We start from the raw sequence: 16,465 nt of genomic DNA, 5'->3' as shown, positions 1-16,465 counted from the left end.
AAGTTGCAAGTCCGAGGACTGCAGGCAGGTAAGTGGCTGCTGCTAGGTGGAGGAGGGAGTGAGGGGGTGCGTGAGGGTGTGGGGGAAGGACAGGGAGGGTGTGTGAGGATGCGAGGGAGGGACAGGGAGGGTGCATGAGGGTTCAAGGCGTGGGTTGTGGAGGTGCGTGAAGGTGTGAGGTGTGCATGAGAGTGTGAGGGAGGTGCAAGTGGCCAGCGTGGTGCAAGCACAAGAGGGGCTGAGGGAGGATGCATGGGTGGGGAGACTTACCCCAGCGACTTGCGACCTTCCCCACTGGCTTCCCCATTGACTTTCTGGGGAAGCCGGCAAGGAAGGTCACAAGTGACAATTGTGATCATGGGGCACTGCAGCTGGTCGTGTGAACCAGTTGCCAAGTGCCCAGATCACTAACATGTGACTGTGGGGGTTCTGGGATGGCCGGAACTCCAAGGACTGGTTGTAACTACCATTTGTTCAGCGCTGTGGTAACTTCAAACGGTCGCTGAGTGAGTGGTCATAGGTCAAGGATTACCTGTAAGCAATGGTTTACTGCAGATTGCTAGTGAATTTTTCAGTATTTTCCTATGTATTGAGAAAGAAGAAAGTTGAGAACAGTTTGACGCTTACTGATGTTTTTTTTTTGCAATAGCAAGGGTATGTTGTTTTATTCGCTATTTTGAGCTTAGTGTCTCTTTTCACAATTTCATTGTGATCACTGAGGCACAGTGGAAGTGAAAACCTTTCCAGATGGAGAAACCACTATAGTTGGAAACTGTAGAGAGATTATTTAAATGTTGTTTAGACAATTTGAGAAGATTTGTTCTTTCTAACTTTATCAGAAATATACTAACCTTTAATTAGAATGTTTGTTAAGTACATTTCTCTAATTCTTCTGTCTTGGTTGCATATTGTCTCTAATTAGTGTTTCAATTTGAAGTTGGTGAGTAGCAATCTTACTGGCCTCATCACCAGTTTCCCCATTTGATTTGTCACTTTTTCCAGCCTTCAAAGTTTGATGTCAGTTAGCAGACTTATATTATTTTTGTTTCCTTCCACTAAGAGCCAAATTTTAAAATCCTCATGATTCCCCCCCCCATATTTAATTCTATATTTAGAAGACTGCTGGTGTGTTTTTGCTTACAGTCATTTTGAAAAGGGGGCTTCCCCCCCACTAATATTTAAGTTTGGGGTTTGGAATCTTTTGCACAGTGCCTTAACTATATTATTAGTGGCTGCACTTATATACTGCTCCCCTTTTTAATTTCCTATATCATTAGTGCAGGGACCCTCCTTTAAAACATTTTATAATTTAAAAAAAAAAAATTTCTTTAAGAGCAGGCTCAGCTTATGGCTGAAACCTATGTTGTATTTCTTTACTGCTTTTTAATTTAGTTCATTTAACTGTTTGGTCACCCATTTTTTCATTATTGGGGGAGACTGTTCTACTGAATATTTTTCCATCTGGCAGATTTACGCAGCCCCATTTTTTCTTGCAACTCATTAAATGTTTTGAAAGAATGATTAACAATAAGCTTGTTTAAATATTAATATTCTTTCCCCCTGACCACATTTTCCCTAAACAAAATAAAACAGAAATATTTGACCTGAAATCTTCAAATGAGAATTTCCTAAAATATCAGTTTTTCATATGAATTTTAAAGAAATTTAATTTTCCATCCCCAAATCTTTCAAAATTGTAATGCTGAAAAAAATCTAAATCTTCAGTAAAAGAAGAAGCTCAAGATATTAAGGAGGTCAAATAATAAAAACACTGAATTATACCTATAATGATTTTTGAAAAAGAAACATATCAAAATATAAATAAATGATAATATTGAAAATTAAGCTCCCACCCCTGCCCCCTGGAAGATAATGAGAACTGGGGTGGAGGGTTGGAATCTCCATCCCACTAAAAATTTTTCAACAACTTATCAATGGTTTAAAATATCTAAGAGGAATAAACATTTGGATGTCATATATACATGTGTGTATGTGTATATGTGTGAAAGAGAGAGTGAGTTTTACACACACACATAATCTAGGCATTATATTCATCTTGAAGCTTACTATTGCATAATGTTGAAAGCTGTGTTAGTGTATGGTACAAAAATCAGCAGTCTGGTAGTATCTAGCAGACTAACAAATTTTTCCTCATCTAGACCCATGGAAAAGAATCTTTCATCAAATTCCATTAATTCTTCATAAACTTCCACCTCACCATCCACCTCAGCCTCAGTCTATCTACAGAAGAAGACCACTTTGTTAACATTGTGGTAAGACTATACAATTAATACATAAGCCCCATGTTATACAGGAACAGATCGACGTGCATATCTACATGCTTCCAGCTTCCACTCAGAAGTCATCACCAAATCTAGTGAATGTACCCAAGGTGTATACTACAACCACATTTGTTCTTACCCGCTTGATAAAGATGTTCATCTGATACAATTAAACCAGGCATTCAGGAGATTGAACTACCCACCCAACAAGATCAGTAGGCAAATCAATAGAGCCAGATCAATTCCCAGGAAGGAAAGACCACAAAAATGGAACAGAACGCCACTTGTTACCTACAATCCATAGCTCAAGCCCCTCAGAAGCATTATTAATAAGCTATAATATAATGTACCTGCTTTGCTTTAGGCTGCATTCATCCAACCTGAAGCAGACTTTCATAAGCAGCAAGGAACAACAGAATGATGGTGCTAACCTGGGAATCAGACCCTGCAACAAACTCGGATGTCTACTTTGTTCCCAATTTTATACCAGCAGCACCACTACAGGACCCAGCAACTTCATACAGAAGATTAGAGGTGCTTTCACATGTTCTTCTTCTAATGTGGTATATGCAATCATCTGCCAGCAGTATCACTGTGGATTGTATATAGGACAAGCAGGCCAGACTTTGTGGAAAACATGTACAGTAATGGACTCAAAATAAGAATAAAGTAATATCAGCATTACAGGCACTTCAAGTTAAGATACCTTCTCTGGAATCTATGAAATTTCAGAGGTTTCAGGAATTAGTATTGCTTTAGAGTTCCTCAGAATATGGAGGACATAGAGCAGGTTAATAAATCCAGTACCATGGCTTTACCATTACAAAACATCCTAGTGTAGTAAAATGTAGATTTATCTGTACGATCAAATAGAACTACTTCTGCGCAATACCATAAATTGTGAGCAGCCACAGCTGTTTGGTTATTAATGTTGTTAAATAAGATCCTTGTTTGGTGGTTAAATGAAGTTCTTATTTTGAATTAAGTTTTCTTATCAAGTTTATTGGAAGGAACGTGACTCAGAATTTAAGATATATCTCTCTTCCCAAAAGGAGCATTAAACAGAAAAAAAAAGTTATAAACAGACAAAACTCCTGCTGTTCATACAGACTTACATACTTACACATGCCCATGTGCAAAAGGCACCCACAAAAAATGAAAGGACCAGGACAAAAAACTTATTGAATTAATTATAAGCGATTAAAATGAATTGGCTGCAAAATAACGTACCTCATTTATAAAATGATTTAATTTTCCTAACCGCGTGTTCACACTTGTGGTTTTATAGAATTCTGTCACCCTTAAAAAATATTAGACTAAGGATAAGAGCTACATCTCATAGCATAGACTATATCATGAAGATGATACTGTATATAATCATCATCAGAAAATCAGGCTGCTTGATTGAATAACCTGGCAGGCATGTCTAATACAGTGGTTTGACACAGTTAGAGAATGACAACATTGCAACATAAAAACTGAAATTGGAAGCTGTTGCCATTCCTGTTTTGACAGTTGTGGTTTATGTCTCACCGCCATTTAGCCATATATATACTGATCAAATCTGTTTCAGATTTGTTTGATCACTGTGTTACACTGGAAACATAATGCCAAACTCTCACTTGACCTATGTATGTTGTAAAGGATGTGGAAATGCAAAATAGGCTCTTCTGTACCAGATTCTTTAGCTAGAAACCCACCCTGAACATGTTTTAAGAGAGCCTTGATTTTGGCCATTTTACACAATGACTAAACTCACAAGTTTCTTTAAAAGAGGAGTTACCTGTTGAAAACACAGATAGATGCAAATATGCAGAATCAAACTATTCAAACACTTTTTTTCGAAGTTAGAAAAATGATTCATGAAAGTAATGGTTTAGCTCATATTATTTTAAAATGACAATGTAAATAAAAAAATAATGTACACAATTAAATGCAAGCAATATAAATAATGCTGAAAAAGGAGAAGTGAAACATATGTTTGCCTAAGACTGGATAGAAATGTGAGAATTTAGGCCATGATTATATAAGCCTGGTTAGGTCTGGAAATAGATTAAAAAAGGATCACTAAGGAAATTGGCTTTTATCAAATTGGGGGGGGGAAGCAACTTTGGAATGAGGAAAGAAAGAGAAGAAAAAATGTAAGCACAAGGGTTTTATGGGTAGAAGAATGTTGAAGATGCCACAAGCAATTTTGTCCTCTGTTGATGTAGAAGAATACAGAAATGGCCTTGAAGAAAATATGCAGCAACTGTTGAGAAGACTTCAACAGGACAACAGAAAGATGTGAGAAAGAAACTCAAGATTGTGCCACCTTGATTCTCTTTGGTCTAAGAGGGAGGGAAGGAGCAACACTGTCAGGCTTTCAAGATTCTGTTATTATGGCCTGTATCAATAAAGTGAACTTTTTGTATGTCTTGGTCTGCCTCAAAGGGCTGACAATTGGTATGTCATCCCTCAGTCTGGGAGAAGCATACCTCCTTTCTTAGACACAGGCCAAGGAGCTTTAGCAAATATGAGCATCTCAGCACCTGAATACTCCTGCGAGGGACTCATATCTTTAGCTGAAGCATTTTTGGCAGACGTACCCCCAAGCACTCAAGGAAGAGTCCGTTTTGCAGAGTGCCAGCTGTATTGGCAAATTTCTCTCTGTTTGGCAAATATATTTTCTTTGGAATTGTGGTCTTTTTCTTCCTGAGACAATTCTGTATCTCTGATTCTCTTTGGGACAATGTTTACATGTTTGTACACTTAAAAATTACTGAAACTGGGTGGGCTCTGAGGCAACCTTGGTTTGAAATGTGTATGTCAAGCAATACTGGGAGAAGAGTTGATGTTGATTATTTGGAGTGTAATGCAGTTACACCCTTCCACCCAAAGGACAGGATTTCCGTTCGAGAAGATGAGGAAAGATCCTGACAAAAGTGTAAGGAAATGTCCTTTCTGTTGAATAAGGCTATAGAAAGAAATGTAAAAAGGTTTCATAAATACTTACTTTTTCAACATGAATGTAGTTCAAGAAGATATTCCAGTGACAAAAAGACTGCCTTTGGTGTTTGGTTTATGCCTTAATATGATAGATATATTAAGGCACACGCTTCAATCAGTTTGTCCCTCTGCAGTTAGCGTTTCACTTTCATGGTCTATTCAAGTACAGAGAATTTTCCTCAGCTTTTGAGGTGAACTTGAACAATTGCTCCTCTGTGTTTCTGTTTAGAATCAAAACTGAATATTTGCAATAGATTTAAACCAGATTTTTTTTCTTATATCAGACATATAACCTGGTGCAATGTGTAAAGGATGGCATGTGATGGTTTTAAATCCATCATTATTTGATTGCTATGATGACTAGAAGCAACTTAGAACAGAGGAACACAAAATTGCTCATCTTTTATCTGACCTGATAGAGTGGCCTTAGTTCTTATTTCTCCCCTTACTATACCCTAGTACAGTGTTGTCCAAACTTGGCCACTTTAAGATGAGTGGACTTCAACTCCCCATGGCTGGCTGCGGAATTCTGGGAGTTGAAGTCCACTCATCTTAAAGTGGCCAAGTTTGGACAACACTACCCTAGTAAATTAGCTGTTGGATGACAACTGGGAGAGAGGCAGAATCAGGTAGAGCCTTCCTCTTGGAAGAGTTAATGGTGGCTTTCCAGTTTGCTATAACCTGATGAAAAATGGCTGCTGTAAATAGAAAAAAATAAAAATGTAGAAAATAAGTAAATTCACTGTTAAAACGACAATGACAGTGTATTTATGTTGTTCTTAATATAAAAATAAACATGCACTTTCTATCTTAGAATGAAAAAGACTCTCCAATAAAACAAACATAAAAATCTTTAACTGTAGTTTCGATAAAATGTTCATATCGTTGAAATATCCAACTTCTTTGCATGTCCTCTGCTCCCTCCACTCTTTTATCTTTGCTTTTTACAAAGAAACCATATATAATGGAACAGGTAACAACATTTTTAGAGACAGTTATTAAACTGATTAAATAAATGTGGATAAATGTTTTGAGAATAAGTTATAGAAATATTTTGCTTTCTGAATGAGTTTCATCCTGGCTTGACCATAAAAAATGAAATACTACTTTATAGTGACTCTGGTGAGGTTACTGTAGTTCATATTAGGATGAAAATTCAGTTAAAAATACAATAAAATAACACATTTAAAATGCTTTAAAAGTTTCAGATATACTGGAAAAAGTTATGAGACAGTTATAGTTATCTCAAAGGTACTTTAAAAAATTGGATATCCTGAGAAAATAAATGTTCCCCCCAAAAGTGATAATTTACATATTTAATACAGTAGAACCTCAAGGTAGATGAAGAATTTTCTTGGAATTTCATCAATGAAATAAGATTGATGTACCTGGAAAGTATCAAGCTTCCTAAAGTAAGCTTCTTAAATCATATAATAAAAAAACCAATAATATTTAGAATGGTGCTTATTTCAGTGATGTCACTGAAATGGCTAAGTTATCTTAAAATATGGTGCTGTAAAAATTTAAATGCACAGAGGGCTAATTACAAGTGCCATCTGTTAATTTTTACTCTTTTCTTTTTTTTTTGGCAAGGATCATTATAGGGATATTACATCCGACAAAATGTTATCCTTCAATTAATGTACTTCAAATAAAATACTTCGTTTGTTCAGTGACCTTTTCTTGTGTCACAAAATACATGAAGTATGACAACTCTGGATGGAAAAACCTTTGTGAAATGGTGTTTCTTGAGACATAGTATTTCAGCTGCAATAGCACTTTACAACAAAAGAAAATCCATCCTTCCTTCCTTCCTTCCTTCCTTCCTTCCTTCCTTCCTTCCTTCCTTCCTTCCTTCCTTCCTTCCTTCCTTCCTTCCTTCCTTCCGGGTGCTCATTAATATTATAGATCAGCACTTATGTTAATTTGCTCTTTAAATGTACTTATTTTATCATTTTAAGTTACGTTTGCAAAGTTAAATATACATTATATAAATCTGTCTTAATAGTAATAAAGACTAGTGCACACACCTCTCCTTTTTGGTTTAACGGGGAGTGAGGGTATTCCCATGACAGCATCATCCTGAGCCGTTAGCAGCTATTTGTTGAGAGCATGCAGTGATTCTACTGGTCCAGCTCTGCTATTGTGCATGCTAAGCACTACAGAGATAAGTCTGGATGGAAAAAAAAAAACCCTGAAGGATCCATCTGCTCATTTCTGCTACACTGCATTGATGTAAGATTACGCTAATCTCGTTGCTTGTCAGGACAGGTTAGTGAAAGCAGGCGTGTGGGTAAGACTTAGGCTAGTCTGATTCTATGGAAGATTGTAGGCTGCTCCTGTACATGCCATGTTAAGTGTAGCAGAACGGGTTGATTATCAGCCAGCTATTTGAGATTCAGTCAAAATGCTTTTGTATTTCTAGATTAAAAGTTGTTCTCCTTTTTAAAGTCTCTCCCCCCAAAACAAATGTATTGTTATCTGTCCATCCATCCATCCAATCTATTTTAGCCATTACCTGCAATTATTCTTCTGCTTAATTTTATTGCTTATATTTGTTTTCTTCAATAAATGATGGACATACAGTTCTGTGTATCTTGCACAACAAGAGGATCATCCATATTGTAAATTAATACCCTCACCCCTCAATTTTTGTTATGAGGTTGAGATATTAGAAAGTTTTGTTGTGTTGTTACTTACTGACAGATCTTGACCTTGCAGGTTGAACATCCCATCACAGAATGCATTACCGGCTTGGATCTAGTCCAAGAAATGATCCGTGTTGCTAAGGGATACCCTCTCAAGCACAAGCAGGCTGATGTCCCCATCAACGGCTGGGCGGTTGAATGCCGAGTATATGCGGAGGTAAAATAACTGTTAATGGCTGGAAGGAGAATTGCTGTAGAAGAAACTTGTTAGGTGTTGGGAAACACCTAAGATTTCTTCTTTTTATCTTGTTCCATTCTATGTGGCATGAATGAAGGTTTTTTTTTCCTTTCATTTTATAAAATTCTCTAGATTAGAGAAAGCTATATACCATATTGGAAAAAAGATTATTCTATAATGGTATTTCAGCATTTCATACAACATTGCTTACTTATGAAAGCAAAGGCAACCTACTGAGCCCGTTTTTAAAAATCGGTCTGAAAACAAAATGTGTGTGATTGCTGTACATTTGCAATATGGCTAGATATTATAACTAATAGTGGCATTTTTAAAACGTCCTTTTTATTTAGAATTGATCAGGTTAACTTTTATAAACTGTGCTATTGGGATTTGAAATCAAATGTTGAAGAAGCTGTTTTCTATTCTAAATTCAGCATTAGAATAATTTGTACAGTTACCTTTATTTTGGGTAAAACATTATTTTATGCTATTTTTATTCTGTTGTCTGCTCTTTGAAAGACTTCTCGTCTTCCTGTTCTTCTGAATGCTGTTCAAATAAAGTTTACATGTCTGAGAATTTGAACACAGTAATACAGAGTGGAAATTTTATCCACATGTTTGTGTCAAGCAGTACGAATCTGCATTTATACTGGGGATTATGCCTTAAATATCATAGTGTTATTAATTTATACAGGGCATGATCCTGAAAACTCTGAATCTTGTGTACGATTCCAGAAGTACTTGTCTGTGGAGTGTTGATGTGTGTGTGCGTTTGTGTGCCCTTAGCCTGTGCCCCTACTATTGTGCTTTCTTTTAGAAAGATTGCCCTTGCTTTAATAAAGGCACAGCAGGAAGTTTTTAGCTTTAACAAATCTTCCATGACTTGAATGGAAGAAGCAGATTCATAACCCTACTAAAATAAGTCATTTTGAAAACAAAATATAGTTGGTCCAAATTTAAAGTGGAGGAAATGCTTGGTTTCCCAGTAGCTTAACCTTGTTTCCTGTGCTTTGTCTTACAAAGTTAATACCACTCTGTGTTTTGAATTTCATTTCAGGACCCTTACAAATCTTTTGGTCTGCCCTCTATTGGCAGATTGTCTCAGTACGAAGAGCCCCTGCATGTCCCAAATGTAAGTAATTCTGACGTTTTATTATTTCTTATTTTCAAAGCATGAAGAAACCACAGATTTCATAGTGTTTAACAGATTTGGAAGAGTTCAGGACTCCTTAAGGCTAGCTGTCCTAAATTATTTTTATAAACCAAGGAAGAAGATAATTAATCAGTGGTAATCAGAAATGAGTTGTAGTGCACCAAAACAAAACAAAACAATAAAAACAAACAAAAAAACAACCCACACATCCTGGGGTATACATCTAAATAAAGTCAAGCATTCTCAATAGTCATTCTTTAAAGTACAGTACTAGCCATGCCATAATTCTGGCTTTTATAAAATAGTAGTTGTTATAACTAGAAGAGCAAGCAGCAAAAACAAATGTTGAATTGCATATCTCTGCAGAGTAATAAATGCTTCAGTGAGGAATGTTACTATTTCTTTAGCTTTGAGGCTTTTTTAAAAGATGAAATGCAATTTTGTACAAGTGATGAAAAGTGCTTTTTAAACTAAGTTGTTTTTAGAGTGTTGTTTAACTGGCAAGGGCATTTCTGCTCTTCAAGGTAGACAAAATATTGGATGCATGGGTATGGAATGGTGTTGGCTTTGTGAAATACAAGGTATTTGTGAATATGATTATTTACCATTATTAGTTACATGGGAAAAATGGGGAAATATTATGATCCTGAATCTTAAATTTGGTGAAATTGAATATAGGATTTATTTGACTTCTAAAAATTTTTTTTGGCTGTATGCTTCCTATGGAGGTTTGAACCTTTTGTGGGCTTTAAGAATTCAAGCTGTGTTTAAAAGCAGAAATACAAAATGTAGAGGTTTAGTACACTCTATGTGATGTTAAATGAAAGATTTAAAAACACATGCACACACATTACAGAATGTGTCTTAAGCATATTTAATGAAAACCAGATGAACTGAGGAAGAATTTCCAGTAATTACTCTGGGGGCAGGTTGAGGTTTTTCACCATGGTGTAATAGCTAACAGGATGTCAAATATTTTGTCCTTGCAAGTTTTTGCAATTTGCAATATTCTGAACATGAGACCTGTTGAAAGTACAAGTGATAATGGACAAACTGTACCTCCTATGGTCTTTGTCCCACCAAATCTTTCTTCAATTAATGCTGCAGCAGGAGTTTTATGTAATAACATTTGCACTTATGAGCCATCCATAGAAAGAAAAAAAAACAATTAAAATGCCTTAAATGTTCTGCTTACTGCTGTTATTTGCTTGTGCGAATGTTGCATGTCAGCTAAATGGATCACAAAATAGATAAAGTGATTGGGTGCAAGAGAGTGCATGCTAAGCTTTGTCTATCATTATTGCTGGGAGCAATCAAATTGATGCCAGCAGGACAGTAGATGCGTTGACAGCTGTAATTATGTATCTCCATGGTGATCACTTTTGGCCTGTCATGGAGGTCTGCAAGTCCCCTCCTTTGCAAGCATTTAATCAGATTGGGCTGTCACTTGTCAGGTAGACATGGTGGGTTGGGAGCTGTGCTTAGGAGAGAGGTGAATTGAAAATGAAGGGTGGGAGATGCCTGATAGATTCACGTGCTCCATCGTGATACTGAGGGAAGAAATTTTAATTATGTTGGACACCTAAGAGCAATGATTTTGAGGATTTCATATGAAGTGCCTGGGCCTTTCCCTTTTGGTGTGCTCTCACCACTGTGTTAAAATAGCACTGCTTTTTTTTTTTCTTTGCAAATGGTGTTGGCTTATTTTGTTTTTCTTTTTATGTGTGGCAGGGCACATTTGAAATTAAGAGTGTGTATGACAGTTGTGACAGTCTGACAGTTGTATGTATCCTATAAATTTATGAAAATAGTACAGTGAAAATTTCTTAGCATTTCCCTTATAAAACACAATCCTTTCCTCTGTTTCCAAAACTGACCAAAACAGAATTATTTGCCCAAAAAAGAGAGGCATCAATAGTCAGCGAAAAATTCTAGTATAGTGCAGAAGTATACTTGCATTTGGTAAAAAAACCCCAGACTTGTGGTAGTCATGGAATTTGGTGTAACACCATGGATGCTGACCTTTGGGGGGGAATTTGAAATGAAATGAAGTACCGGAGTAGGGTATGGTTGGCTGGCTGAAACATAAATTTGTTGTAAGGCTCTCTCGTCTGAATGTAGTAATAGTCTGGGGTTTTGTGTGTTTCTGTTTGAATTTACTTTTAGCATAAAGAGGTAATTGCCTGTTTTTGAACAGCTATTATTGAATTTTTTTAAAAAATATTTCAGATTAAAGTTATCAGGACAGAAAAGCAGCATAAGTCCCTAAATACACATTAAAATGAATCTCATTATTAGGCACTTCTGCAGTCTGGATAGTATTCTTTTTGCTTCTAGGTATTTTTCATTTAATATAAGCTTAATAGAGCTTACGTATGGACTCAGCCCTGTCACAAACAAAGTAACATGAAATACTCTAATTTCTTAGACTTCTGGCAACGAATACTTAAACCAGTGTTTCTCATTATAGGCAATTACTAGCTGTGTGGATTTAAGAACATAAGCGGCGATGCCTGCTGGATTGGACCTCTGGCCCATCTAGTCCAGCAGCCTCTTCTCAAAGTGGCCAACTAACTCCACAAGCCTACTAGTCTCCCAGCTGAAGGCCTTTAGAGGCAGTCACGCTCCCATCAAGGCTAATGGCCATTCAACTCTCCAAATTCCCCAGCTTTCATGGTTATTGCTGAGAATTTTGAGAATTGAAGTCCACACATCTAGACATTGCTCAAGTTGAGAAATTCTTGGAATTGATGCTTATGTATGAAATGGAGAACTTGCTCTTATCCTTCTGAGTTGTGATCCTGTGGCCATTCTATTACATAGATTCATACTTGGCCTTCAGGAAAAGAAGGTGGCTGGATTTTTCATTCTGTCAACAACAACAAAAAACATAGTGTTGACCTTTATTTTGATAAGAAACATTCAGATATTTCTTTTATCATTCTAATCAAACAGACAGACAATATCTGCTTTCACAACTTAAGATGTTACATGTTAAGGACCAAATACGACAATACGAATATAAATAATTAATAGTCAAACCCACTGAAATTCAGAAATAGGTTTCACTTCCTTATGGTGTACTTATACATCCTGCATTTTTCTCTATCTCAAGTATGTATTTAGAGATGAAATCTGGCTTTAAAATGTCTCAGTAGTTGCTTGATCCTAAGCAGAATTAACTAAAAATTATGTTTTCCTGATGCTACGTACAGCTGCCTACTCTGGATAGAGATCTGAAAATCTTTGAAGTTAATAACTATAGCTGCTGTTACTGTTAAACTTCATTTAAAATAGCCCAGTATTGGTTTATATAACAGGTTAGGGTTTGCTTGCATAAATAGTATTGTACTTTTAAAAAAACGAATGTATTAACTGAAGGCAATTACAGGAATAAAAACATATGTAGAATATAACAAAATTATCGGAGCCAAGTTTCTACTAAGCTGTTAAACCTATTTCAGACTGCATTGTCCTAGACATCTCATTTTCTATTTGCAGAGAGAAATTATCTGCATTTTACCATTTTATTGGAAATTAAGCCTAAAATGTAATATGTTCTATCAAAACAATATACCATCAGATTGAATATTGGCTATAATTTTTCTTTTAAATTATTTTAAATTTTGATTCTCCTTGTCAGTTTATTTCCATATATTTCTGCAGCTAAGCAAAAGAAGCCACTGGTCTCAGGAAATATTAATAACATCAGCAACTTGCTATTTTAAGACATAGGAAGGGCCTTAAGAAGAAGATTGCACCATAAAGTTCATTAAGGTTTCTGCAAAAAAGAACCATTCAATAAATAAAAATCCTCTTTTACCTATGTATGTACCATCTGTTAGAGTAAGCCCTTGTATCCTGCATAATCAATATGGAAACTTAAGTAGAATGTAATGTACTGAATGGCATTTCAGACATCATGAATGACTTCTTTGCACTTAAAAACTTCAAAAGTCTTCATTTACCTTGAAATTTAATATTTTGCAATTTCTTAATTGCCATGGCCCTGCTATGTTAGCTTGCAAATAATTTTGCATGATTGGAACGTCAAGGTCATAACTAGTCCAAACGATTGCTGCCAAGTTGCTGCATAACAAATCTATGTTTCATGAGGAAATATATACCCTTCGTTTTGGGTTTCTCTGGCTTTTTTTAAATTCTTTGGCTTAGAAATTTTGGAGAGATATATACGTTTATATTGGACAATTACTTTGTTTCCATCCTTGTTTTCTTCTTAAAATTCTTAAATATACTATATATCTTGTGGTGAAAATGATGCAGAATTTGAAAGTTAGTTTCCTTCCAAACCACAATGATTATGGTTACATATTTTCTGTTTTCCTGTGGAATGAGGATAGCTAAAATCATTGTTCTGATGATTGGGCATTTCTAAGGCATCTTGTTTGTTTTCTAAAGAAGGTGCTTGACAGCTGCTGTTACAGTTATGAAGCCTGCATTAATAAATGTGTAATTGTAAAGCACAATTCGTCTTTTTTTTTTCCTTCATCATGAAAGAAATGTGATGCAGTTTTCATAGAGTAAAGCCTATTAGGACATGTCATTTGGATAATAAAGTCATCAGTGTGACCTCATGTGGATATTGTAGACAAGAGGTTCTACATCTGGTCCCTTGATAATTGCCTAAATTAAAATCTAAAAGCCTAACAGCCGTTGGGTTGACCTCTTTCTGCCTTGTTGCAGACAGATGAACTGCTGTTTTATTACAAAAATTCTTTTCCCCAGGTGAAGATTGAAGGGAGTTTCTAAGCTTCTTCTTACTCTCAGCCCTCTGAACCCAAATGCAATATTTTGTATCATACCTCTTTTACGCCATCAGGTTTAGTTTTTCTCTTCAAAAATTTTCTCCACAAAATTACATTATCTTGATTTTTTTTTTAAGTATATGTGTTGTCTGTTACATGCTTTACACATTTCAAAAATATCAATCAATCAAAGACTTATTCTGGAATTGGTTATTTAATATTTAATGTTTCTTCTTTTCTTTAATGTGCAGCCTGGTGAAAATTAAATCAGGAGATTAAAATAATGATCACTAATAACACTAAGTTTTATTGGTTAATTAACAGTCACCAGATTCTTCAAACAGTTTAGTAGTTATCAGATTTTTGTATGTGTGTGTATGCACGGGTGTGCATATGCATTCATGCATACATGCATTTATCTTTTCCATTCAATCTATAAGACTTAAAAAACCTGTTTGGAACTGTATCCTTATAGAGCATAACTTTGCAAAAAAATCTCTGAACATCACTGAAATTGCATAATTGGAAGAAAAACAGGTTTTAGCTGAGAGTGAAACAGAAAAGGAAATTGTTGCAGTTTTGAAAGTTAGAGGACAAGTATTAATAGATTTGGCTTATCAGCTCTAAACTTTCTTTTCAGTATGCCTAAGTATTTCTTCTGGAGTAGTAAAATACTAGGTGTAGTGATATATATACATGATATGATTACAGAACAGAGATACTTTAGCATGTTTTATGGCAATGGTGAATTCCCAGGTAGAGGATTTAAGACCTGAAATAGCAAAATACAGAGATATGATTAGTGGAAAACTTTGTCTTATGGTCCATTGCAATAAATTCAATTTTCAAAGAAAAGAGTAGTGGTCAGCATTACTACTACCACTACTACTACTAATAATAGAATGACTGTGGCAAAAGAAAGCAAAGGTAGTACCAATAGTAATAGGCACCTTGGGCACAAACCCTAAACATCTGGGGCACCACTTGAAGACCATCGGCATTGACAAAATCACCATCAGTCATTTGAAAAAGGCAGCTTTACTTGGAACAGCTTACATCCTATGACGATACCTTTAACACCATCAGACAACATCTGCCTATCCCAGGTCCTTGGGAAGGACTTGATAGGTGGATAAAAATGCCAAATCCAGTCTAAACATCTGGCTGACTGTGTGACCAACAACAACAACAACAAGAACCAACCCTAACCTTTTCCTATTGTAAAACTAATTCATCTCAATCTATTCTAGGTTCGAGTTGACAGTGGCATACAGCAAGGAAGTGAAATCAGTATTTATTATGATCCCATGATTTCAAAAGTGAGTTAACTTTTTATCCATTGAAATATACATGTGGTTTTTAAAATGTATGCATATTGCAAAGTGTAATTTCCTCATAAGAAAGCTAAAGAGACTCCTACTTATGGTAAAATCTTTGCCATAGTGATCCATTAAAAATATAGAATTATTTAGTTGTGGTTACCCCTTGAAATGTTCTTTTGTTTCATTCTGTGTGGTAACAGGATGCCATTTCAGTGGAATATGTATGTCATGATATAAAATTGTTTCAGGAATGTCATTATTTAAGAAATAGTGTTATTTTGGAATACAGAAATCTTATGTCTGTGTTTCTACAAACTTTCAAAATGTCCTTTCCGGAAAGATAAGAATTAAAATTAGGCAATTCATCATAGTGTTTTGTGATCATAATTCCTTTTGTCTTTGTTATCCTCTGTTGCTTTCAGTTTTAGTGGGGACACTGGTCACATTTGAGTTATTACGTTTAAGCTTTTTAAGTCAAGATATAAAGTAGTCTTTTTTTATTCCCTTTTATGTCTTGAGCAAGCCACAATTAAACCTGAACACTTCTGATTCCTGTTTATCTAGACCGTCACATTCTGATGACAAGGTTCTGAAAAGTCACAATCTTGAATCATGATTATTTTCATATCCTGGTTTGTTCTATAGTAGTAATTGAAACTTGTTACTTTGGAAGAAAAGTATACTTAGTTAGAGCTTTCCATTTTTAATTGAAAGGTGCAAACCTAATTCTTATTCTGAGTTATTATCTTGAGGTACGGCAGCCGGGCTAAGATGTACTTAAACGTAAATTAGTAGAATGAACTACTAATACTTGTGGACTCTCACAAACCTCACTACTTCTAGTATAGGCTTAAAAGGATTAAAATTTGTCTTCTTAAACAGAAGAAAAAGCTTCTGATTCCTTCATGGTTTTGCTGGATGAGAGGAATATTGTGCTACAAAAAAAACAAAAAAGAGCCCTACTATATCAGGACGAGGCCCATCGTAGTCCAACAAGTTGTTTCTTACAGCAGCCAACTAGATGATTCTAGAGTGCTCTCAGACAGGAGATAGAGACATACTTCTTCC

The 16,465-nt window shown here is 35.6% G+C and overlaps 1 protein-coding gene across 3 annotated transcripts in view; it reads left to right on the top strand.

Moving 5' to 3' along the window:
- PCCA (propionyl-CoA carboxylase subunit alpha) overlaps positions 1-16,465 on the top strand; it is a 279,110-nt gene that overhangs the window by 112,494 nt on the left and 150,151 nt on the right. For all 3 annotated transcript variants that reach the window (XM_088136492.1, XM_088136491.1, XM_088136493.1), the window contains 3 exons: positions 7,992-8,135; positions 9,214-9,288; positions 15,326-15,394. In XM_088136492.1, the coding sequence (XP_087992618.1) occupies positions 7,992-8,135; positions 9,214-9,288; positions 15,326-15,394 (288 nt within the window). The remainder of the gene's footprint in view (positions 1-7,991; positions 8,136-9,213; positions 9,289-15,325; positions 15,395-16,465) is intronic.

This window comes from Python bivittatus, unplaced genomic scaffold (genome assembly GCF_059951505.1).
Source record: "Python bivittatus isolate LINGU-HERP-01145 unplaced genomic scaffold, Pbiv_v1 ctg000060_np1212, whole genome shotgun sequence".
Lineage (NCBI taxonomy): Eukaryota > Metazoa > Chordata > Lepidosauria > Squamata > Pythonidae > Python > Python bivittatus.
Note: the sequence above shows the minus strand (reverse complement) of the source record. Positions and strands in the feature narration are given on the sequence as shown.